Below are 24,684 nucleotides of genomic sequence, written 5' to 3'. Positions count from 1 at the left end.
TCACACACTCTGGAATCTGCCCACATGTCCAAACCTGCTTGCCCTGGCTACACAGGCTGGAAGGTTTGGGAGGGAGGGCTTGGATATGAAGGCTGGGGCGGCCACAGAGCTGCTGGAGGGAAGAGAAGGGTGAAGCCATGGGGCAAGTTCAGAATCAGAACACTGACGAGCACAGCACAGAACACTGAAGAGTCTGAATATTTTAAATTGAAATTGGGCCTCCCAGACCCTTATGAAGGTACATTTGTTATGGTAGGAGACTAGAACATATTTAGTTAACTAGCTCTGTTAACGTAAAAAACCATTGAAACCTGTAAAGAATTTTGTGAGTTTATTTGAGCCAAACTGTCGACATATGCTGGGAAGCAGAACCTCAATGAATGGAGATAATGCTCCAGAGAATGGAGGGTTACATCTGTATTTATACATTACAATCAAAGGAAAGGGACGTAGGTGGGTTACAATGAAATTCATTGGTGATAGACTAGAGAGGTGGGAGAAAGCAAAGCGGGGAAACCCCTGGGATTGGATAAAAAGTAAAATGATAGACACATACTTAGGTGGGTGCAGGAACAATTAACATGATAATGAAGGAATTTGTGGTATCTGTCCTGGCACCCAGCACATTAGGTTGTACCCCAAGGGGTCCAGAAAAAGGGAAGTTACAGGTTACCCAGACATTTCAAAGGGTATGTTATCATAGATGCAAAAAGACAGATAGGCTCAGTTAAGGTAAAGGTTGACCTTGTCAGTGAAGATACAGGCCTAGGATGTAACAACCCACTATGACTGCTTTTAGTTAAAGTTTAATTTCAGACCATCCTTTGTGGTTATTTTAGGTCTCTGAGTTTGCAAGACCGCCATGCAGGCCTTCCCTGAGCTTGTTGGGTTAGCATGTGGCCCCTTTAGTCCACACACCTCCCCTTTTGGTCATAAATCAATCCAAAGGATGCCTTGATGACCAACCTTTTGGTTGGATAATGGAGTCCCACGGTGCTAGGAAGGCTTATTCCTAGGATGTCTCAGTGTCAGCATGTCTTACTTAACAGGTGGACCACTGGGGATGGGGCAAGACCATAACCTTAGATGGCATTTAAGGTCGAATTATTATTATTCAAAAGGGGCAGGTAAATGGGAGGCAGTCAGATCCTATGTGTCCTTGTTAAAAAGTATTCTGGATTATTTCTAATTTTTGAGCCACCATGATTTGCTGTTTGTTAAGTTTTGTTTTTCTGCATCTAGTATAACATTTACATACCAGGAATAAAAGTAACAATAATAAACCAGTAACACTGATTAGGAATAGAGAATGTCTATTATTAGATAAAGAGGGATCTGAGGGAAAACAAGTATTTGCTATTATCCAGAAATTCTAATTTTTCTTCTGGGCAGTTAATTTTATCCATTCCTATATTTAGACAATATTCATCTAAAATACTCATTTAAATTAGATTTATATATTATTCTGACAGGGGAATTATTAGGGAAGTGTTCTTGGAGAGGTTTGTCCAAGGTAGGTCCTTCATAATACATATAGCCTAAAAACTGTACCAAAGCTTAAATTGATAGTAGAAGACCACCAGTGTGTGGCCAAAATAAACCCCCAAAACATTAACTTAATTATCATAGGTGATAATTAGGATATCACTGTCTAGTAGGTAGGAAATTTTTTATGTCTAATAGGGAAAGGGGTTTAGAGAGACAGATATTGTTTCAACTAGAAAACCATTAGGAGGATAATGGCAGTATAAAAATTATTTTTATATACATTCAATCAGTAACAATTAGGTGATATAAGAACAAGGTTTGAGCAGCATTAATTTGTGAGTATACAGGCCTTGATGTCTTGGGATGGCTGTCTACCTCCTCCATAGTTGGCGGTTTCTCATCCTTGAGATGAAGGCGAGTGTCAGAGACGGGGCAAATGTCCATTCATGGTTAGGTACCTGATAAGGTAAGGTCCCTTTAACACTGTTGGAGAGAGTCTTTCATTAATGTATTTCCCAATAGACAAAAGTCTCGGAGTTATCGTAGCCTTTGAATTTTTGTCTCCTGGGAGTACTGTGAAATGAATGTTACTAATTTGTTAGTTCCTACAATGCACAATGTCTGCTTTTTACTTTCCTTATATTTGGGAAACAAAAGATTTAAAAGTCAACAATATTTTAAATAGAGTCATAATAATTATTCTCAATTCATTTAGTTCCATATAATTATTTTTGTTTATTCTGATTATTTGCCAGTAGTTTTTTTTAATTCAGTTATTTCTTGAAGTTCTATAAATTTTCATCCAGTTCAAAGATATGACCTGCTTAGAAGCCTGCAATTTAGAGTAAGTCAGAGTCCTTTTCATGGATTTTTTTAAACATATAATATTCCTACAAATGCATCAGAGTAAAGCTGTCCATGAATGACAAAATTTTAAAGTGGTATGGTTATAGATTTGATTAAAAAAAACACTTTGCTTTTCTATAAAATGTAACATTCCAAGACAACTAATTTCTTGCTAAATAATAATTCCTATAAAATGACATAGAGAATAATATAAAATTTGTATACTTTTAGATTCAATTATAATTTCAGCATATCCTATCTAATAAAAGAGTAATATGCAAATTGACTGTCACTCCAAGACACAAGATGGCTGCCCCCATGTGGACACAAGATGGCCTGCAAGGGAGGGCAGTTGTGGGCAGTTAGGGGTGACCAGGCCAGCAGAGGAGGGCAGTTGGTGGAGACCAGGCCAGCAAGGGAGGGCAGTTGGGGGAGGCAGGCCTGCAGGGTAGGGCAGTTAGGTGTGACCAGGCCAGCAGGGGAGGGCAGTTAGGGGTGACTGGGCCAGCAGGGGAGGGCAGTTGGGGGCAACCAGGCATGCAGGGGAGGACAGTTAGGGGTGACCAGACTGGCAGAGGAGGGCAGTTAGGGATGACCAGGCCTGCAGGGGAGGGCAGTTAGGGGCAATCAGGCCGGCTGGGGAGCAGTTAGGCATTGATCAGGCTGGCAGGGGAGTGGTTAGGGGGTGATCAGGCAGGCAGGCAGAAGCGGTTAGGGGCAATCAGGCAGAGGCAGGCAAGAGGAGCTAGCAGTCCTGGATTGTGAGAGGGATGTCCAACTGCCTGTTTAGGCCCGATCCCAACGGGATACCCAACGGGATCAGGCCTAAATAGGTGGTTGGACATTCCTCAAGGGGTCCCATATTGGAGAGGGTGCAGGCTCGGCTGAGGGACACCCTCCCCCTGTGCACGAATTTCGTGCACCGGGCCTCTAGTCCTATATAATAAAAGGATAATCTGCAAATTGACCCTAACAGCAGAACGACCAGGAATGACCGGTTGCTATGACATGCACTGACCACCAGAGGGAAGACACTCAACACAGGAGCTGCCCCTAGTGGTCAGTGCGCTTCCACAGGGGGAGCTCTGCTCAGCCACAAGCCAGGCTGACAGCTTTGAGCACAGTGGCGGTGGCGGGAGCTTCTCCCGCCTCTGCAGCAGTGCTAGGATGTCCCCCTAGGGAGCGGGCCTAAGCCACAGTCAGACATCCCCCAAGGGCTCCCGGGCTGCCAGAAGGATGTCTGACTGCCAGCTTAAGCCCAATCCCCCTGGGAGCGGGCTTAAGCTGGCAGGTGGACATCCCCCAAGGGCTCCTGGACTGTGAGAGGGTGCAGGCTGGGCTAAGGGACCCCCCCCACCCGAGTGCACGAATTTTCGTGCACCAGACCTCTAATAAAGAATAAATAATATGTAAGGTTTTAAAATGAGACATATGGCTTATTGCAAACAGTGTATTGAGCATTGAAAATAATTCATAAACTCCCAATATGTGAAACGCAAATACCCAGAGTATCACTGGCAGACGCCTCCACAGAGAATCATCACTCTTGGCTTGCCTGGTGTCCCTGACTGGACACATGCTACCCCCCCTGAAAGTTTCCTGTTTGAACTTGGCTCTGAATCTTTGCTGCAAGTTCCTTTCTGAAGCAGACTGAAATGCCTATAACATTCATTTTAACAAAATGTATGTATATAAGTAGAACATAGTTATTAATTTTTATTTGACAAAGCTTCCCATGTAATGTCAAATATATTAAATTGGCCTAATTTAGTTCAAAAATACTTTTAAGAAGAGAGAATAAATCCTTGAGTCATCCCAGGGCCCTAGGAATATCCCAAAGCTATTTTTCGGTTAAAGTCTTGAAATTTAACTTGGAAAGACTGTCAAATATACACCATCCAAAGATTATATTACACACTCTTTGTAATTATTCTAAAAGACATCAATTAAGTTTAAACCGGTTTTAATATTAAAATTTTGGTTTGGACTATAGAATTAATCCCTTTTTTTTTCAGGCCAATAAAATATAATATCCTAGGTTGAAGTTTTACCACATGTAAAACACAGACACACATAAACATAAAGACTATAATATATTTTGAACTAATTTTTCCAGAGAGAACACAAGAATTATTTTCCTCAAAAATGAATTTCCATACTTCATGCATTTTATTATCACAACCATATAATTTCTCCCAACTTAGTTTGAACTTTTAACTCTTAGAAGCCTCAAATGTTTAGGTGGCAAGTTAAATACTTAGCATTTCTCAGATTAGTAATATTTTCACATTTTTAAGGATATATTTCAAATAAAATATAAGACTTATTTAATTAATAGATTTAAATTTATCCTCTAGATTTTTAATACGAGGCAAACTCAGATTAATATTTCAGTATTCCGTTATTTCAAAATACCTAGATATTTAATAATTTTTATTATTTAATTCAGCAAACTTCAAAGTTTTAAGTTACCAAAGTCTTTGGAAAACTATGTTTAGGCATATAAAAGATGTTTTTATCATATACTTTTTATTTTAGTTATATATATTTTGCCTTAATAACTTTGAGATTTTAAAGCCAATTATTACCTAAAGCATTTTCTTGACCAATTTTGTAACAGGGATAACTCAGCAGCCTTCAGTGGCTTTCATGTGAAAGTACTATTTTACTTTCCTTTACAAAACAGGAGTGTCTCCTCCCCCTTTCACTGCAAGAGGGTACTTCTATAGATCTGTTCCTCCCAGTGCTATGGGGGAAAAATAGAACATTGGGGACTAGTTGTGGTTTTGGGAAATATTAATTATGCTGTTAACCATGATTGCCCTTTTTGTTCCAAGAAAGGACATACTAACGTGGCTGGGAGTCATATGCCCCCGGGACCTTGGAGTCAACCTTGGAATGCGGTCCATTCTTATTCAAAAACTGTACATTATTATGGAAGCATTAACCTTGTTGCCCAACCCAGCCTGTATAGTTCACTTCCCCATGCCTGTAATCCCTACTTCCCCCTATAATCTTTGTCCCTATATTCATAAACAAGGGAAGAGCAAACCAAAATTCCTAAAAGATAGAAAGCCAAAATTACATTGCAGACACACAGACGGAAATTTCACTAGCTGTTTCTGGTGGCTGAACCCTGAGAGGGAGAGCAAGAAGAGCCCCCAAGATTAAGAATTCTTGGCAGCTGCTGGGACGTTCCTGCAATCTCTTTTATGCTTTCAACCTCACCACACATAACTGGGCTTCCCCAAAGCGGGACTTGCTTCCTCTTTAAACAAATTAAACAAAGAGACACAAAACAACACTCTTACACAGGTGCGCAGAACACACTAAAAGTTTACACCAGAGAATGTCCGTCATTAAAAATTATCAAAGCAATGTCTTTTGTCCCTGGTTCGGGAACTGCCCCTCTCTAGAACCTCAGCATTCTCCCAATGGACTATTTAAAAAATGTTGCCTCTACCTCCTTTTGTCTAGGGGAGTCTTCCTAGGACATGTGCCATTGGCCACATGTCTCCCAACCCCCACTCCTGTTTGCTTTGGGGAAATTCAGTAATGGCCTGGCCACCTACTGTTTTTTTCTATGGAGATAAATCAGAGGCATGCTTCCTACAGGAGGGAAAATGGGGTGTAGGCATTTTTTAACTTCAGAATAGTTCTGAGACCATCTCTAAAACTTTTTATTAATTTCCATTCTTTTGGAAGAATTTTTTTATGCTTTTCCTTAGAAGCTTCTAATTTCCAAATCAAGATATGCTTCCCATATAGTCATTCAGTTTAATTTCAGAGCCAGCATTTTCTAATTTCTGCATGCAAAATATTAATGTAGGTACCCAAAACAAACTGCATTTTGGTCATTTCTCTGTTAATATTTTCTAGTTAAATCTTCCCATTTTTGTAAAGTACTTGCAAGTAAAGGCTTCCTATCAGGAATCTTAAATTAGGGCTGGGCTTTTGGGAGCTTCTGGCCTTGGAGGCACAATTTCCCATGTTAATTTTTTTTTATATATATATCTGTAGTCTGAGAAAACTTTCTAGACATGTTATGTAGTGGGTCAAGTGTGGCCTCAGTTTCTCTCCAGCTGTCTAAAACCACAGGAAAGGTTCGGGGCCCGGGCAGACCAAGCCTTATGGTGGCCCCCTAGATGAGCTATTTAGTTAATTACAGTTGCATTGGGATTTCCCTATGGGGCTCCTGCATTTCTGACACTTCCACAAAGATTCTTAGTCACCTAAGAACACCCCAGAATCGGACTGGAGGGAGGATGTGCCCCTTTATCTTCAGAGCTGAATGAGTTCAGCTCATTTATATGGCGAAGGTTATTTTTGCTCAGACTCTCACCAATTCCAATTGAAAAGCCAAAATCAAAACCAGCCACACATTTTTTTTTTCCCTCCACTCCCGCCTTAGCCTGGGTTCTGTCAACCCTTAACCTGGGTTCTGTAAACCCTGGTTCCACCTTGAGGATTTTAAAACACAGCTCAAATAAAGTCAGACCCTCTACCAAGCAAGGGAAGGTCCTGGATCAAAGAGACAACTCACCCAAGTTCACAAAATGGGCGGAGAACCAGCGGGCTCAATGGGCCCTTTGCTGGATCCTAGCACCAAGTCCAAGTCCAAGGGATGGTCCTGGGTGAGCCTCTTTGGAATCCTGCCGACTACGCCAAGTAATGTTAACGTAAAAAAACATTGAAACCTGTAAAGAATTTTGTGAGTTTATTTGAGCCAAACTGTCGACATATGCTGGGAAGCAGAACCTCAATGAATTAAGATAATGCTCCAGAGAATGGCGGGTTACATCTGTATTTATACATTACAATCAAAGGAAAGGGATGTAGGTGGGTTACATGAAATCCATTGGTGACAAACTAAAGAGGTGGGAGAAAGCAAAGTGGGGAAACCCCTGGGATTGGATAAAAAGTAAAATGGTAGACACATACTTAGGTGGGTGCAGGAACAATTAACATGATAATGAAGGAATTTGTGGTATCTGACTTGGCACCCAGCACATTAGGTTGTACCCCAAGGGGTCCAAAAAAAGGGAAGTTACAAGTTACCCAGACATTTCAAAAGGTATGTTATTATAGATGCAAAAAGACAGATAGGCTCAGTTAAGGTAAAGGTTGACCTTGTCAGTGAAGATACTGGCCTAGGATGTAATTACCCACCATAACTGCTTTTAGTTAAAGTTTAATTTCAGACCATCCTTTGTGGTTACTTTAGGTCTCTGAGTTTGCAAGACCGCCATGCAGGCCTCCCCTGAGCTTGTCAGGTTAGCATGTGGCCCCTTTTGTCCACAGCTCGTAGCCAGATCCTCCCTTTGTCTTCTTGCTTCAGACCCTGAAAATATCAGTGTCCATCCAGCATCCCCATGGGAGGCAGGAGAGCCCAGAGAAGTCAAGTCCCCCTGTCCACTCAGAGCATCCATCTATGGATCCACTGACCATATGTCTTTGCCCTTCTTTTTTCAGAAGTCTCATCCCACGGCTATCTTTATGACCTGAGCAGTCTCCCTCAGATGTGAGTTTATACTCACCCTTAGATACTCCTGGTGGAAAAGGGCTGACCCTGCTGTCTCCCCCGCTCCTTGGCCTTGATCCTAACGGTGCCTTCCCTGTCTGGCCTCCCTACCATAACTGTGCGTCAGACACCTGCCCCAGAGGATAGGAGGGGGTGGGCAGACAGAGAGGAAAACACCAAGTCAAAGAGAATCTGCAGAGCCTTGCAGAAACTATTGGTTTAGTTGTAGCTTGCGCAAAATTGAGTATGAAACTGGATTTGTGAAATACCCCAATCATATGTACTTGACTCTCCCAGAAAAAGATATGAATGCCATTGGTCAACAAAGAACGACTTTTAAACATGCCTGAACTCCCGAGTCACAACTTTTGGGCACAAAACCCACCTTTTTGGTGATGGCAGCAGATATCCCTGAAAGCCTCAGTGAGCTGTGTGGGTCTCTCTGACTCTTTTGTGGACACATTAAGTATTCAAGTTTCTTGGAGATCAGCTGTTTCTTTCTTAATGCATCTCCCTTGATAATTTCTGGGTTCTGGCTGCAAGATAGTAATGCATGTTAATAGGGCATTTACTTCTTATAGAAGGTATTGCATTTTGCTATTTTGATATTGGATCATGTGGTTTTACTGACTGTCCCACATGGAATCTGTAGCTTAGAAGGTGTTCTTCAGAGGAGGCCCAACTGTTTCATTGTTCTCCAGCCCACTTCTTACGAGCAGGAATGGGAATTTTAAGGCTCTGCCTATCCCCCATAACACACAAATGCAAGCACATGCACAAACACACAAAGTCCATTTGCTCGGCCAGGTATATTTCATTGGGAGTTTTGCCTCTGTCTGATGGATTTTTTTGTTTTGTGGTCTCTAATGAAAATGTGATGGCTTGGAAACAGACCTGGAAACCTTTCTAGAATTCTGATTTGTGCATAAATGAAAGAGCTGAGAAACAGGACAGCTACGGACTTGTAGAGAGCAAAGTGGGTCTGTGTGCTATAGAGAAAGGAAAGGCCTCCAGATCACAGACTCCGTAGGGAAAATCCAGCCACCGAGAGAACGTGTATTTCAAAGTAGTATAAAAAATGGTTTTCTAGCATGGTATTTGATCTTATTTTGTCATTCTTGAAGCTCTGGTTCTTTCTGTCATCTGATGCTTTGAGGAAGCCATTCCTTGATGGAATACTACGCTGCTGTAAAAAAGAAAGAACTCTTACCATTTGCAACAGCATGTATGGACCTGGAGAGCATTATGCTAAGCAAAATAAACAGTCAGAGAAAGATAAATATCACTTGATCTCACTCATTTGTGGAATATAATGAACGACATAAACTGATGAACAAAAATAGAGCCAGAGACATAGAAGCATCGAACAGCCGTCCAACCTCAGAGGGAAGGCAGGGGAGGGGAGGTGGTAAGAGATCAACCAAAGGACTTATATGCATGCATATGAGCAAAACCAATGGACACAGACAGGCACGTGCTGGGGGATTGGAGTGGCCAGGGAGAGTTCAATGGGGGGGGGGGGGGGGGGGGAGACTTACGTAATACTTTAAACAATAAAGAATTAAAAAACAAACAAAAAAACTCCTTTCAACCTAGATGACTCTCTGTAAAATCTCATGCACTTACTTATCCAGTCAACTTTCATTGAGCACATATGCACAGGTACTGTGTAAGGCATTGCAGATACTACTCTGATAAGGCATATAGGATCCCTAATGTCTGGTTGGCTAAAGGAGGATCTTTTATTCTCTTCAGCTTCTAATGAAAGGGAGCCTACTAAGTCTGAAGTAACAGACTGAACATACATCTTCCTTCCAGTTGCCCTGATGGCGTCATCTAACTTGGTTAAGATGCTAGCCAGAAATATTTCACATCTTACTGGGGACAAACAATGTGGTTTCATGGATAAAGTACTGGTTTCGGTCTTGAGATCTAGTTTCTTGCTTTTATTATCTTTTTATTACTTCAGTGTATGAAGAATCAAATAAAAGCAACCTCTTCAGAGACCTTGTGGTTTAGAATGGGTGAATGAAATGCAGTGGTGAGCTGGAGTCCGTTCTCCCTGCTCACTACAGCTGATTGATACATTTTCATGAACTCTGCAAGCCTGTTGATGTCACCTCGGTAATTTGAAATTGCCCATGATGGGAGTGTTTACACCACAAAATAGACAGATGCTAAAACTTTGGGCTTTTACTCTCCAGAAAGCCAGTTGTTAAACATTTTTTGGCATTTCCTGATTGAAGGGGTGGGTAAATATCCTAATGGTGAAGTGGAAAGTTTGGAAAGATAGGAACATATTAAAAGGCAAGACTAAAAGGGAAGGAAAAAGTAGCAAATTAGTGCATGAAATTCCAGGCAACATATGCCCTAGGAGGCTAGTTTATTATATAGGAATGATGCTCCTTTTGTTCCTCATAGAGGTGGTTGTCATGACATTTTGGCCTAGGACTTTTATTTTATTTTATTTTATTTTATTTTATTTTATTTTATTTTATTTATTGTGGTAAGAACACTTAGCATGAGATCTACCCTCTTAAACAGAACATATTTATGTAGCCATTTGGACTTTGTGTACGTTCTTATTCTTTGCTCCATTAATGACATAGGCCAGTGGTCGGCAAACTCATTAGTCAACAGAGCCAAATATCAATAGTACAACGATTGAAATTTCTTTTGAGAGCCAAATTTTTAAACTTAAACTTCTTCTAACGCCACTTCTTCAAAATAGACTCGCCCAGGCCGTGATATTTTGTGGAAGAGCCACACTCAAGGGGCCAAAGAGCCGCATGTGGCTCGCAAGCCGCAGTTTGCCGACCACTGACATAGGCTGTTGGTTAACCAAACAAAAAATATTAATGAAGAGGCCGTGGGGACAGTGACTCTCTGGAGGAGTGGGTGGCCTTTTTTGGATACACAGGCATGTCTTTCAGCATCTGCGACAAACACCTCCGGGACGCAGATCAGCAGGGGTTTCCTGGAAAAGGAGGAAAGGGTCAGAGCGGAACCCTCAGGAGGCCACGAGGGTGGGGGTTCCACAGGAGAGAGTCAGGCCAGGTCTGATTCTCATCCCTGCTAAAAACTACCCACCCTTGTCACGTCAGCCTCCTGGGCCTCAGTTTCTCCATCTGTAAATGGAGAAGGTTTAGACTCAATATAAGCCTTTCTGTCCAAAACAGCAGCCACCAGCCACATGTGGCTACTGAGCACTTGAAATGTGGCTAGTCTGAACTGAGATGTGCTCAGTGTAAAATACACCCTGGATAATAAACTATTCCCAGAGTCTCTCTTTAAATTAACCACCAATATAGCCAGGGAGCCTTGGAAAAGAAAGCTCTAAACTCAAGTGCTCACGGGTCGACAAGTAGAAACAGGAAGAAGTGTGTAGCTTCCTGTCCAGGTTGTCCTTTGGGTCAAAAGAGCCAATATGGTTTAGGAAGCGTCTTCATTGTATTCCTCCAGTCACATGTGCAGGGTGTGTGACCACTTACCACCTGGAGCTTTCAAGTGAGAGAGTTTGAAATGACACACACTTTTGAAATGACAAACGAGGATGCTTTGAAGGTAACAGCCCCCCCTACCCCCCACCCCCCTGCTCTTCCTTGTTAACCCCGTTCCTGATGGGCCGAGGGCACCACCCTGAGGCTGGCACCACCCTGAGGCCAGCACCACGCTCACGAGAAGCTGCCACTCAAGGGAGGAATAGGGACGTCTTCTGGGATGTGGAAGAGGAACCACCTGTGTACCAAGGGGTAGAATGAGGGCATTGGGAGGTAAGAGAAGAGAGGTAGTTGCCCATCCAAGAAAAGAAGGAATTTCTAGCCAGCAGAACTGCCCACCTGTTGCCCACCTGCGGTGGCGGTGTCCACCCCTCGGTACCTGGCACCTCTGAGCTGCTGCCACATGGATGGGGTGAGCGTCTCTGAGACATGAGTTTTTCAAGGAAGGAAGGGATGAACCTCCACCAGAATTAGCCCCATTTACAGGCCAATCCTGTCAACAGCAGACATGCACAGTTTCACCTCTGAGCACTTTCTTAAAAAAAGAAACAAGAATACTGGGGATGGGATGAGGTGGGGTGGAGCGGGTAAATGGGGGGGAAAGGGGGACATCTGTAATACTTTCAACTCTAAAGATATATTTTTTAAAAAGAGAGTGGAGAAGCGGATTCCACCTCGAAGAAGTGTACATTCCAACTGAAATTACTGTTCTTGATTATTCTTGGAGAAATCAAGGTGCTGAGCATTGTTCCTAATTCTTTTTAAAAACACAGCTAGTGAGTTCCCACAAATTAGTTTCTCTTTTTGATTGAAGAGTTTTCATGATCTGTTTTTGTTTTTCTTTTAATTAAAAAAACTTTGAAAATCAGTGCTGGGTAGCGATGCAAGATACTTATAAAAAGAAAAATGTAAAAATTCACATAATATGAATTGTCAAACCAGAGCCTGGAATAGAGTTTTTCTGTCCAACTTCTGAAAGCTGTGGTAATACATAGAACATTATGAAAATATTCAGAGACATGCCCTGGATCCAGACACAGAGACGCCCCACTTGCTTCTGCCTCTTAGTAAAGACAAAAAACATTTAAGAAGGAAGACCTGCCGTCATCCGGGGAGAAGGTGAAGTGTATTTCTTGGGATTGGCCTTGACCTGACAGGTCCCCAGGGGTGAGTCACTTTCTCCTACTTCAGTAATTTGGCTGTAATGTAATGATAATAATGAGAGCTTGTTTGCTTAGAACCGAAGTTCACTTTGTCTCGCTAGAAAGAAGGAAAAAGGTAGTGATGAGAAAGCTTTTGTGGGCAACTCGGTTGGAGATGACTTGACTGAGCGGCATTTCTTTTAAGTTGAACTTGGGAGTGGTGAATGCCAGGGTAAGTTAGGGCTGCTTCTTCCGTGGATTTGCACTTGTGATCTGGGGCAAATAAAATAGGAAGGGTATAGTCGGACTAAATAAATCCAGGGTGGAGGGGAGGGAAGGGGAGAGGAAGGAAGGATGAGGACACAACTCAGACCCTCTATCTCTCCAAGATCTGGCCAGTGGCCAGGGAGAGCTAAAGCTGGAGGAGTGCCCGCGACTCAACTCAGCTCCATTGATCAGCAAACTGGAAAGTGGGCACTCGATGTTCCTAGCCCCGCTCGCCAGCCCGCAGCCAAGGTCCAGGCAGCGGAGCCTCAGCGCCTATCTTCGGGGGGCTCTCTGTAGAATGGGCTGGAGCGTCAGCCTTGGACGGCCTTGCTCAGAGGCAGTCAGGGCCGCCTGGAGCCTGGCCAGGTGACTCAGCGAGTCCTTTATGCTGAGATTTCAGGACAGACCTTCACCTCAGCAGTAGCTCTTGGGGCACCTGCAAAGCCACAGCGAGGTCTCAGACGGCAGAGCCTGGTGTTTCTGGAGAGGGAGGTAGAATCACTTCCTGCCTTTGTCCTTTAGCAACTGAAGCAACCAGCTCGTTTACATTCCTTCAGTGGTGTTATTGAAGAGGCTTGGCAGCTTCAAAATGTTTGCAGTGTCCTGTAGTCCCATTAGGACTTTTTTTTGCTAGCTTTTAGCTAGCATCTGGAATGCTCCATTGGAGGTATTGGGCTGATGTATCAAGAATCCGCTTTACCACTTCAGGGAAACCGGTAAAGCAGCCGCTCCCACCGCTAACTTGGGAGGAATTTTGCAGCCTCTCGAACTACGGTACTTTTTTCTGTTTCTTAGTCTGGCCTGATACTGGGGTGGTTTTAGGATGAAACTACTGGTGTAAACCCTGGGGGAACCAGCTGAGGCGGGGGGGGGGGGGGGGGGCGGGGAGGGGGGGTTAATCACGAATGGGAAGAAGTAATCGTTTTAAATTCTATTAAATTTCTGCCCATATTGAGCCAAGGTGTCAGAGGTTATGGTTTGGGAAGGAAACTATTGCTACAACAGGAAAGACGGTAATCCAAAACTTCTTTGGGGCTTTTAAGAACTTATTTTGAACAATTAGAATAATCTGTGATCTGTAGTCCACTTGGATTTCCTTCTGTGGGAAGGACCTACCGTGGCACTAGGCAGCCTGTTCTTATCACCTGCTGGCATCTCCATGTGGGCATAGCCTTGGGAGGAAGGGGTGGATGGGACCTTCATCTTCTTAAAGAAACGTGATGGATCTGCCTGCGGCGCGCGGAGGCCAGAGTGGAGGTTTCATTGAGGATCGCTGAAGCTGAAGTGCAGGCACGCATTCTTCGGGCAGCTTCCTGAACTATAAACTTCTGGAATCCAAACTGCTCCGTCGCTATAGGCAAAATCTCCCGCCTGGCTGGCGCGTCAGAAAGAGCTTGCATACAGGAAATTTCTGAACAGAACAGAGAGACGCAGGTCTGGCTGAGGAATGAAGTCTTGGCTCTCACGGAGCCGTTCCTTAACTGCTGTGCCATGTCAGGTCTCTTGCTGAGAAAACGTCTGAAAGGAAAGGAATTAACAGCCATTCGGCTTGGTTTCAAGAAGTCTTACTTTCGTATTTGTGTGCTTCTGGGTCGAAGCGGTTACAGCGCGGTCCCCATTCCGCTCTTAGTTCTGAACACGGCCCTGTTTTCTTTCTGGAGTCGCTCCAGTCTGTGGACTTGGTTAATCAGTGATAGACTTCAAAGGCCATGGGGCCGGGGCTCCAGTAAATGGCTGAGCCTGAGGACCTGAACCTCTGGAGTCAGCAGAATGGCAGGGGGGAGGGAGCTCGCCACCCGTCTAAGGAGGTGTTTGGAAACTGGCCTGCATCCAGCGGGATTGCAAGTGGAAAGAAACACGGGAAAGACACCTCCGACCGAACCTTTAAAGTGACCGAGCGATGGAGAATTGACTGAAATAGGTGAACGTTCTGGCAGGTAGGGTGGGTGTGCACTACATTCCTAGTGTTTCCTGGATGGAGTCCCGCAGGTTGCAGCGCACTCTGCATGTGGACGGAGAGGCCAGGCGTGGGGCTGAAATGAGCCTCTCTCCGAAGAGCGCCGCTCACTCGCAGGGACGCAGTTCTCTGCAAAGGAATTCTGCTCTTCTGCTTGTTGAAATGTCCCCTTGGTGCTGCTGGCTCTCCGGTCCCCAGCTAATAATGAAATAGCCTCAGCAAACGGGCAGCACGACCATGGCTTCGGTGTCTCCCACTCCATCCCCATGGCTGAACCCCTTTTTATAGCTTAATGTCGCAAGAGATGTTTTTACTGAATACACACTTCCTTTATGGCCCTCCACCTGTGGCTCGTGGTTATAGGACCAGCTACACCTTGTGAGCAGGCAGGATCTTGAGCGGGAGGGCGGTTTTATAATTGCTGCAGGTCCAGCCTCGCTGGGCAAGGAAGATTTGGGGACGCTCCCCGGGTCTCAATGCACACTGGCAGGCAGGGGGCCAGCTGCCTGGGTGTGTGTGTGTGTGTGTGTGTGTGTGTTATACTCACAAGTGGACATTGAAGGCTTTGTGACCGAGAGGAAAGCATATTGGGTTTTAATGCTCAGATAAGGGAAATTCCGAGCTCACATACCCAGGGTTATGATTCAGAATCATATCGCGCCTTTAAATTTCCCTCCACGGACCAAAGGGCACCCCCACCTTAGGTTAGCATGATGCTGTTTACATCTGTTGCTTACACAAGTTAACCTCGGTAAACAGGGACATAGGATTTCATCCCAGTCTTTGATGTCTAAGGAGAAAATAGAAGGACTTATTCCCAGTGCCCTCGTGTTGACCTTGCCTTGGGGAGAGGGTTAGTAGAACTAAGGATGACTTTATCCCATCCCAGCAGGGTTTCTTGGGACGTGCACAGCCTCGTTCTTCCGATGCCCCTCTGTGATCAGCCACATTAAGTCCATAAGCTTTGGGGCAGAGGACAGTGACATCTAACATTGGTGCCTTTAGGACTTGTGCGTGAGGTCAAGCAAACACAAAGCCATCATTATGCGTTCTGTAGTCCCAGAGACCTCCTGCGTCAGCTGGAAAAGGGGGAGGTGGGGCAGTGAGGTGGGGCCGAGTCTAGGAACTGTGCTGTCGGAGGCAGGAAACCAGCCTGAAAGGGGATGGAAGGGCTTTGGTGGGAAATAAATGGCACTATGTTGTTGATGGAAAAAGATCTTGGCAGGACTGTTGTTGTGAGTGTTCTGTGGCTTAGAAAGGAATTTCCTACAGGCTGGACTAACCATTAAAAATGTCTCTACCTTCAGGAGTCCCCGGCGTGCAGTAGAGCCTCGCCGGAGGAAATGTCATCCTGGACCATGGGTACCCGCAGCCCGGACAAGCGAGGAAGTTTCTTTAAGGTAAAGGAATTGATTGAGATCGCTAAGCTGCAGCTTGCTCCCTTTGGCGGGCTGCGTGGGGAGCTGCAGGCTCTCCAGCGACCCGGCAAGCTGCAGGGGAAGCCTGCTCTCTGAGCCAGCTCTGGCTGGGGGAGCGTGCCTGGGCCCAGCTGCAAGCTGTTACCAGGTTTGGCAGCAGTTGGGGCTTTTGTGAGCTTCGGGACAGGCCCAGGACCCAGGCACCCAGAGTTGCCACCCTGTGGAAGACAGTTGAGGTGATCTTTGGTTGCCAGCCGCCCAGTTTTTAGCGGGATGGTTTTACAGTGGAAGCTGGACTTTGCATTCCAGTGAATCAGTGCCCTGGGTCTTGGGTTTTACACTTTGCTTGATTGTATGAATCACTTAGTGCTCATTAAAAAAAAAAAAAAAAAAAGAACAACAACAAGCAGAGACGGAATGTTATTTACTGGTGTATTTTATCAAACTCCCCAGAGGTCTCTTATGGTCAGACAAGGGCGAACCAAGGCAGCATGATTAAAATTGTACGACTTCTCCACATGCATACTGATGTCGGTGCCATACAATTACCTTGCTAGCTTAAAGAGATGAGACTCTAAATGGATGTTTTCTATTCTCTCTGTGTGTATGTGTTTTAAATTAAGACTTGGTGGTCATTGCTAATTTACACTTGAAAGTTAATTCCCTTCTTATGCCTTTTGCTCTGTGTCCTTCTGCCCACCTTCAAAATAAAGCATCATAATTGTAGAACGTTTGGAAAATACAGAATCATGTGAAAGAGTAGAAAAATGAAGGTAAAGTTTGCATTTGAAATCTGTCATAGGCAGGTGTTCAAACACCAGATCTTTCCTCAATAGGAGAAATGGTATAGAGGCCTCTTAACTTTATTAACAGAGGAAAACTGACAATTTTACTAGATTTCCCACCCTAATGGGTTGTAAGTATGTATTAACTCCCATTTAAATGTGTCCTGCTTCCAAGAGACCAAACCTGATTTATTGTGTCAGAGACTCTATATAATCCATGGGAAGAGCCTGTTGATAAAAGAAAGCTAAGGTCAGGAAGCTGACCTCGATAAGGGAGGACACGGTCAGGACATAGTCCTGTTGGGTCTAAGCCAGGGGCGGTCAGGAGGTGTGTGGATAGGGTGTACAGGTCTAGATCCACATCCTTTTAGCTGTATTTTTCAAGGCAGAGAAGTGATTGGGTTTCAGCAAAGTTTATGATATCATCGTTCAGGATTGGTGGGTATAAAAAGACAATCCCTTTATTGATTAAGGTATTACATATGTATCCTTATCCCCCCATTGCCCCCCACACCCCCCTGCTCGTGCCCTCACCCCCCTGGTGTCTGTGTCCATTGGTTAGGCTTATATGCATGCATACAAGTCCTTTGGTTGATCTCTCCCCTTTCCCCCCACCCTCCCCTGCCTTCCCTCTGAGGTTTGACGGTCTGATCGATGCTTCTCTGTCTCTGGATCTGTTTTTGTTCATCAGTTTATGTTGTTCATTATATTCCACAAATGAGTGAGCTCATGTGATAATTATTTTTTTCCAACTGACTTATTTCACTTAGCATAATGCTCTCCAGTTCCATCCATGCTGTTGGAAATGGTAGGAGTTCCTTCTTTTGTACCGCATTGTAGTATTACCACAGTTTTTTAAGCCACTCATCTGCTGATGGGCACTTAGGCTGTTTCCAAATCTTAGCAATTGTAAATTGTGCTGCCATGAACATTGGGGTGCATGTATCCTTTCTGATTGGTGTTTGTTTTTTGGGGATATATTCCTAGAAGTGGGATCACTGGGTCAAATGGGAGTTCCATTTTTAGTTTTTTGAGGAAACACCATACTGTTTTCCACAGTGGCTGCACCAGTCTGCATTCCCACCAGCAGTGCACGGGGGTTCCTTTTTCACCGAATCCTCGCCAGCACTTGTCATTTGTTGATTTGTTGATAAGACAAGGGTCTTGAGTCCTGGCAGTAAACCATCACTTATATGCAAGTTGTTTTCCCAGGTGAGCAAACTATTTTCCAGGACAGATTGTTCTGTAAAAATTTTCTGCAGCAGAGAAGTTATTTATTGGTTTACAGCTTTAACTTCCTGGGCAAGACTATCCTGGAAGAAATAGTTATGTTGACACAGATGGTCTCGATTCTCAGCCCTCATAGTTAAGGTATGTGGATGTAGCATTTGCAATTCTCAAGCAGTTTACTCAATTTGAATCAAACTTGCATAACATCTACCATCCTGAGGCCAACGAGGGGCTCCTCAAGTCTCCTGTAGACCAGGCGCTAGACCCACCAGGCTCCTGACTCAGCTCCAGTTCCAGGATTCTGTCTTAGGATGAGATATTTATTGCCTCCTGCTAGAAGGGAAGAACCCAACCCCCTCCTTAACCCAAGGCACTGCCTACATCAGCCTAAATACTGGCTAGTTCATAATTACCACCTTCTGCTCAGGAAGTGTAGTGGGGCTGACTCTTACATAGTAGTTAGATATTAAATTCAAGACAAAATGAGAACATTGAGTATGGTCAAACTTGCCTTTGAAAATTCCTTAGGCAGGGGCCTTGTTGGACCCTGTTTTTCCTACAGTCCTGAGGAAAATCTTTTTTTCTTTTTTTTTTTTTCTTCCAATTTTCAGTAGAAAAGCAGGTTAAAGGTAATTACTTTATATTTCTGGACTGTGTCCTATGAAAGAGTCAAGCAAGAGGTGAGAGCCCTGCTGGAACCTGCTGAGGCAAGCTCTACTTGTCTCTCTCCTGAGTTGAAGGCCCTTGAGGAAAATGTAGGCAAAGGGACCTGCACTGTTGGGGTTGTCTGTTTTGTTCTTGGTTTTGTTTCTGTTTGCAGAGCTTCAATTTATTTGTTAGATGCTCCATGTAAATGATATTTGACCCTTGAATAACAGGGGTTTGGACTGTGTAGGTCCACTTGTATGCAGATTTTCTGCAATAAATATAGTCACCTCTTTGTATCCAGGGCTTTCCCAACAATGGATTGAAAATACTGTTTTCCATTCAAGGTTGGTTGAATCTGCAGATGCGAAGGTTCAACTGTAGAGTCAACAATTACATGCAGATTTTCGACTGCTCAGGGTCGGCCCCTTTAGCCCCATGTTGTTCAAAGGTCAACTGTATTTCCTTTCTTTCCTCTTCTTTATAGCCATTGTTATTCTTTACAATGGTAATCCACAATTAGTTATTATGGGAAAATATTATTAATCATAATTTAAATAAATGATATTAGTTATCAATTATTTCATAATTTAGGCATGTAATTATCTGCAAGGATGAAGTAAACTGCCCTTTGGACATTTAATATTGGCTCCTTGGAGGTTCATTTTAAAAATGCTGGAGTTCAGTTGTTGAGATGGTTTGTCACTCAGCACATCCTGGGACCCACTGGGCCTTCTTTTCTTCCTCGTGCTTTTATGTTTTAAATGTTGACTGCTTTTGATTAGCCAGGCTTGTACATGGCACAGGGGAGAGAAAAACCAGAAGCCATCCCTGACCTCAGCGAGGTTTCAGTCTGGTAGCAAGAAAGATATTAATCTAATAATCATGACACTGAACCCATAGTAATAAATCATAAGAGAAACCAGTGCCTCGTGTGAGAAATATAAGGGACTTTGAGACTATATAACATAAATGCAGGGTCCCAGAGAAATCTTTCCTGAGGAAGTGGCTTTTGGTTGGAGAGCTGATATTGACTCTGTATTTCCCAGGGATGTGGTATGGCTACGTTTCGAAGAGACTCTTCAGCTACTGCAGTGTCCTTCTCCGCATCCACCATAAAGCATGAAAACTCTCGGTCACGTTCTTGGCTCACAGCTGAATTCCACATGCTTGTTATGCTTTTCTTGCTTATTAGGGCTCCTGCGATTTTGTGTGAAGCGTAGATAACTGAAAGGCAATCATTGGGCCTCTTTTACATCAGTATGTCCCCGCATCCAGTTTCTGGTGTATTTAAACCGGAGTTGCCAACCACTAGAAGCAAGCCTTGATTTGTGGCTTCCCATCTGTCCTGGCTCATGGAAATGACTCAGATAAGTCACAGGACACAGAGTGGTGGATAACGCACTGATTGTCTGAGCGTTCTGGGGTAATGAGAGTGCCCAGGGTTATTGTTCACGTAGAATTACATCCTGGAACCCTGGCCACAGAAATCCTGTGCTGCTGGGCCAACACGTCAGAGTCCTTCCCAGCGCCATTGTTAATTTCCTCCACCACCTGTGGGAAACAGTAACTTCCCGCACTATAAAGTCTCTGTGAAAACACACGGGGGAGGCCAGTGAGGCCCTGGACAAGGCAGCCCGTTACCTGCCCCTAAGTAATGGGGGTGGACACCTATTGCTGTCATATTTCAAGGGTGCGCTGTGTGAAAGGGATTGTGTGAGAACAACATGGCCTAGGCTGGTAAAGTTCTAGATGGTCCTGCACTAGGGTAGAGAAGCTCAAAGTAATCTTTGATCCCTCCTTTTCCTGAGCTCCACAGCTTCCTCCAAGCTACCCCTGTGCCCACACCACCCAGGTGCCCAGTGCTGGCAAATACTCCTCAAGTCTCCAACATCTATACCCGTCCTCCCTTTCCTACATCACCTCCCTACTTGGGTTCTCATTCCTTCATTTGTGGGCACGATGGGCAATGCTCGTGATCCATCTGCACTGTCCCCGAACATGTGTGCTTGCTTTATCCCAAACCACGACATCCATCAGGTTACCTCCGCAGACTCGGGCTCCATCTGGGCCCCGCACCAGGTCTCACTCTTCCCCTGCAAGGACTTTCAGGCTGTGCTTCCGCCTCTCCTCAGCTCTTCTTCCTAGCGTCCTCGTGGGTCTGCTCCTGTGGCCCAAACACGCTCATGCCCACGTTCTGGGCTTTGCCCACCCGCCCCCTCTCTCTCACCCTCCACCCCTCCCCATCAGGCTCCCACTTACCCTTCCAGGTGGGGTACACCCATTTTATCCCCTGACAATGGAGCTCTCATGGCGGAGCTGGTGTCTACCTTTATTTTTGTCTAAAGGTTAAATTGTGGTAGAAATGTTGTGTATGAAGGCTTAGCTGTGGCCCCAATGTAGAGCCAGGAAGTAAACTTGCACTCTGAACTCTGAACTCTGCCATGAGGGGATTTGTTTTATCTTTTTGTTGCCACATGCCTGAGCCCCTTATAGCACAGAACAATGCCAGGAAGGATCAGTGGGGCTTATCCACATAGCAATTCCAATTCTCCCAGGAGCTGGGGAGCCTGCCCTCAGCCTACAGGTTGGTGGCATTCCGCCTCTCTGAGTGCCTGCTTCCTGCCTCCCTTTGCCTCAGTGACAGGGAAACGGTTGGTCTTAGCTGACCAGGAAGAAATGTGTTTTGATTATAGGGACCTTGCTCTCCTGTGCCTCCAAACCACTCATTCAGTGGGGAGGTGACCTGAGCGTGGGTTCACATACAACCTGGGGTGTTCGAGGGCCCAGCTCAGCAGCAGAGGCTCAGTGAGAGGAGGTTCTGGTCACTGGGCACAGTTTTTGTAACAGGCTCAACATGGCTGTCTCTCAGAAACGGAAAGCCTGGGTCATGGTTCAGAGAAGCCGGAGGAGAGCTCTCTGGCACCATAAAGAACAGAAGTGCGGCTCATTTGAAGAAACCTAATTGCTAAAATCTGACTCCACAAAACAGATAAACCAGGAGTGATGATTCACTTCACCACAACAGACGTCCTGTAACTATCAGTCTCTCCTTGGCATCTGAAAAGTTATTGTGCTTTCAAAAATTTAATCTGCAGGCAAATTTCCAGCCATCCACAACTGGCACCATTGCACATCTTAGGCCTCAGCGATTTTGGCACCTGAGTTTTCAGGCGGCTCTTTATATGAGGAGCCATTTCTCTGCATGCACAGCCCCGGACAGCAATTCACTGTTGTGTGATGGGATGGAGATGGCAGGGGCTTGAAAAATAATGGATGGACCCCAAATCACATTTTACTCAATAATTTAGTTGAAGAAATTTTTACATGGATCCATGGATGTTTAAAAGTCATAGATGTGAGTATTGAGCCCTTGGTCTCCTACCTGTCTCCTGAACAGTGAATAGACGTCACATGCCATACCAAGTGTCCAGGGAGGCACCATGTACCAGTCTATGACCAGGAAAGCACCTTGCAGTGAAAACAAAATGGTGATTAGAGGTTTGGTTAGAACAATTAACATATCAATAGCTATCCTATATAATAAAGAGGTAATATGCAAATTAACCCTCACACCCTCACAAGATGGCTGCCTACGACGAGGCTGGCATGGGGGTTAGTGAGAGACAACCAAACAACTGGACAAGCAGGCTGCGTGGGGCAACCAGGCCAACAGGGGGGTTAGTGAGGGACGACCAAACGACTGAACAGCAGGCTGCATGGGGTGACCAGACCAGCGGGGGGGGGGGGGGGGAGGGGGCAGTAAGGGGTGACTAGACTGGCGGGGGGGGGGGACAGTTAGGAGCGATCAGGACAGCAGGGAGGGGGCAGTTGGGGGTGATCAGGCCAGCACATAAAGGCAGTGAATGGCGATTAGGCCGGCAGGGGGTCAGTTAGGGGTGACCAGGCAGGAAGGCAGGTGAGCGATTAGGAGCCAGTGGTCCAGGATTGTGAGAGGGATGTCCGACTGCTGGCAGTCGGACATCCCCCAAGGGGTCCCGGATTGGAGAGGGCGCAGGCTGGGCTGAGGGGACTCCCCCCCCCCACTCCCCATGCACGAATTTCATGCACCAGGCCTCTAGTTCATAATAGTATTGCAAAGCATATCTCACATCAATGTTCGTGTATCTTTTGTTTTCCACAAATAAGTTTTTCTTAGATACTTCCTAGGCACTTACAGTTGGACAGGCCTTAGCAGTGCTGTCTCACAGAACTACAAAGTAAGCCACAGATGTCATTTTAAATGTTCTAGTAGCCACATTAAAAACACACACACACACACACACACACACACACACACACACAGCCTATCTGGTGTGGCTCAGTGATTGAGCATCGACAAATGAACCAGGAAGTCATAGTTCGATTCCAAGTCAGGGTTCAAGCCCAGGTTTGGGGCTCAATCCCCAGCAGGGAGCATGCAGGAGGCAAGCGATCAATGATTCTCTGTCATCATTGATGTTTCTCTCTCTCTCTCTCTCTCTCTCTCTATATATATATATATATATATATATACATATATATATATATATCCCCCTTCCTCTCTGAATCAATAAAAATATATTTTTTAAAAATCAAGTAAAAATGATTTAAATAATGTGTTTTATTTAACCTAGTATATCTAAAATATTTTCATGTCAACATGTAATAAAATATAAAAATATTAACTAGATATTTTGCACTTTTTGTACCACACCTTTGAAAATCAGTGCGTATTTTACACTGAGCACATCTCAGTTCGGACTAGCCCCATTTCTAGTGCTCAGAAGCCACATGAGGCTGGTGGCTGCTGTATTGGGCAGCAAAGGCTTACGTTGAGTCTAAACCTCCTCCCTTTACAGATGGGGAAACTGAGGCCCCGGAGGCTGATGTGACAAGGCTGGGTAGTTTATAGCAGGGATGAGAATCAGACCTGGCCTGACTCTCTCCTGTGGAACCCCCACCCTCGTGGCCTCCTGAGGGTTCCGCTCTGACCCTTTCCTCCTTTCCCAGGGAGAGCTCCCCGGAAACCCCTTCTGGAGAGGCCCTGGGGACAGCGGCTCTCGGGAGAGGGGTTGGCTTTTTTCAGATACGCACGCATCTCTTTCACCATCTTCCTCAAACACATCCAGACACAGATCAGGCTCTAGGGCATGACTTTGTAGGGATGCCATGAACTTATTGGACAACAATTCCTGTTCTTATTTCCAAAAAAGCAATGGATTTCATAATTTTATAGGGTAGTTTTCCCAGCACATTTTGGCCATCCATTTCTGATACCACATGTTGCCCATCGGGGCTCAACACATTCTCACTTGCTTCAGGCAACTTTTTCGTTGTTGTTGTTTAATCAGGAATGAAATAGATTCCTCTGGTTCTTCTCAACTACCTATTTTCTCCTGGTTTAGTTGAAATTCTGAGTTTTCATAATTCGGAGGATGCACAGGAGGGAGTGTAGAGTTGAAGCTGTGTCAAATGTGTAATTTTCAAAAAGTTAAAACATATGACTCTCATATAAATTAGAATGAACTGCTGTCAGGCTTTATTCAAAACCAGGAAACAGGTGTAAAGCTAGTTCAAAGAGCACTTTGACAATTAATGTATTTGTAGTTGACTTAGACATTCTGTGACAAGTTTGCTGAGTTAAAATCAAAACTGGTTGAAGTCCTAAAAGGCAATAAAAATAGCCGGTGGGAAAGTCAGACAGATGATTAAGTCATCTTTAGGTGGCCAGCATTGGCATCACCCAGAGCTTGTTAGCAAGGCAGCCTAGAGCAGTGGTTCTCAAAGTGTGGTGCCAGCTTCCAGTAGCAGCTTCACCAAGAACTTTCTAAGAAATATAGATCCTTGGATTCCACCCCAGAGGCAGTGAATCGAACACTCCAGGGGTGGGGCCCACGGGTCTG

The 24,684-nt window shown here is 44.7% G+C and overlaps 1 protein-coding gene across 4 annotated transcripts in view; it reads left to right on the top strand.

The window, feature by feature from the left end:
- The window catches only part of RIN2 (Ras and Rab interactor 2), a 216,870-nt gene that overhangs the window by 99,948 nt on the left and 92,238 nt on the right, over positions 1–24,684 (top strand). For 2 of the 4 annotated variants that reach the window (XM_054723638.1, XM_028144929.2), the window contains one exon: positions 16,029–16,121. In XM_054723638.1, coding sequence (XP_054579613.1) covers positions 16,065–16,121 — 57 coding nt within the window. In that variant the 5' untranslated portion in view covers positions 16,029–16,064. Of the gene's footprint in view, positions 1–13,231; positions 13,539–15,884; positions 15,957–16,028; positions 16,122–24,684 lie in introns of those variants that run through there. The other 2 variants (XM_028144930.2, XM_054723640.1) reach the window with 2 other exon arrangements.

This window comes from Eptesicus fuscus, chromosome 12 (genome assembly GCF_027574615.1).
Source record: "Eptesicus fuscus isolate TK198812 chromosome 12, DD_ASM_mEF_20220401, whole genome shotgun sequence".
Taxonomy (NCBI): domain Eukaryota; kingdom Metazoa; phylum Chordata; class Mammalia; order Chiroptera; family Vespertilionidae; genus Eptesicus; species Eptesicus fuscus.
Note: the sequence above shows the minus strand (reverse complement) of the source record. Positions and strands in the feature narration are given on the sequence as shown.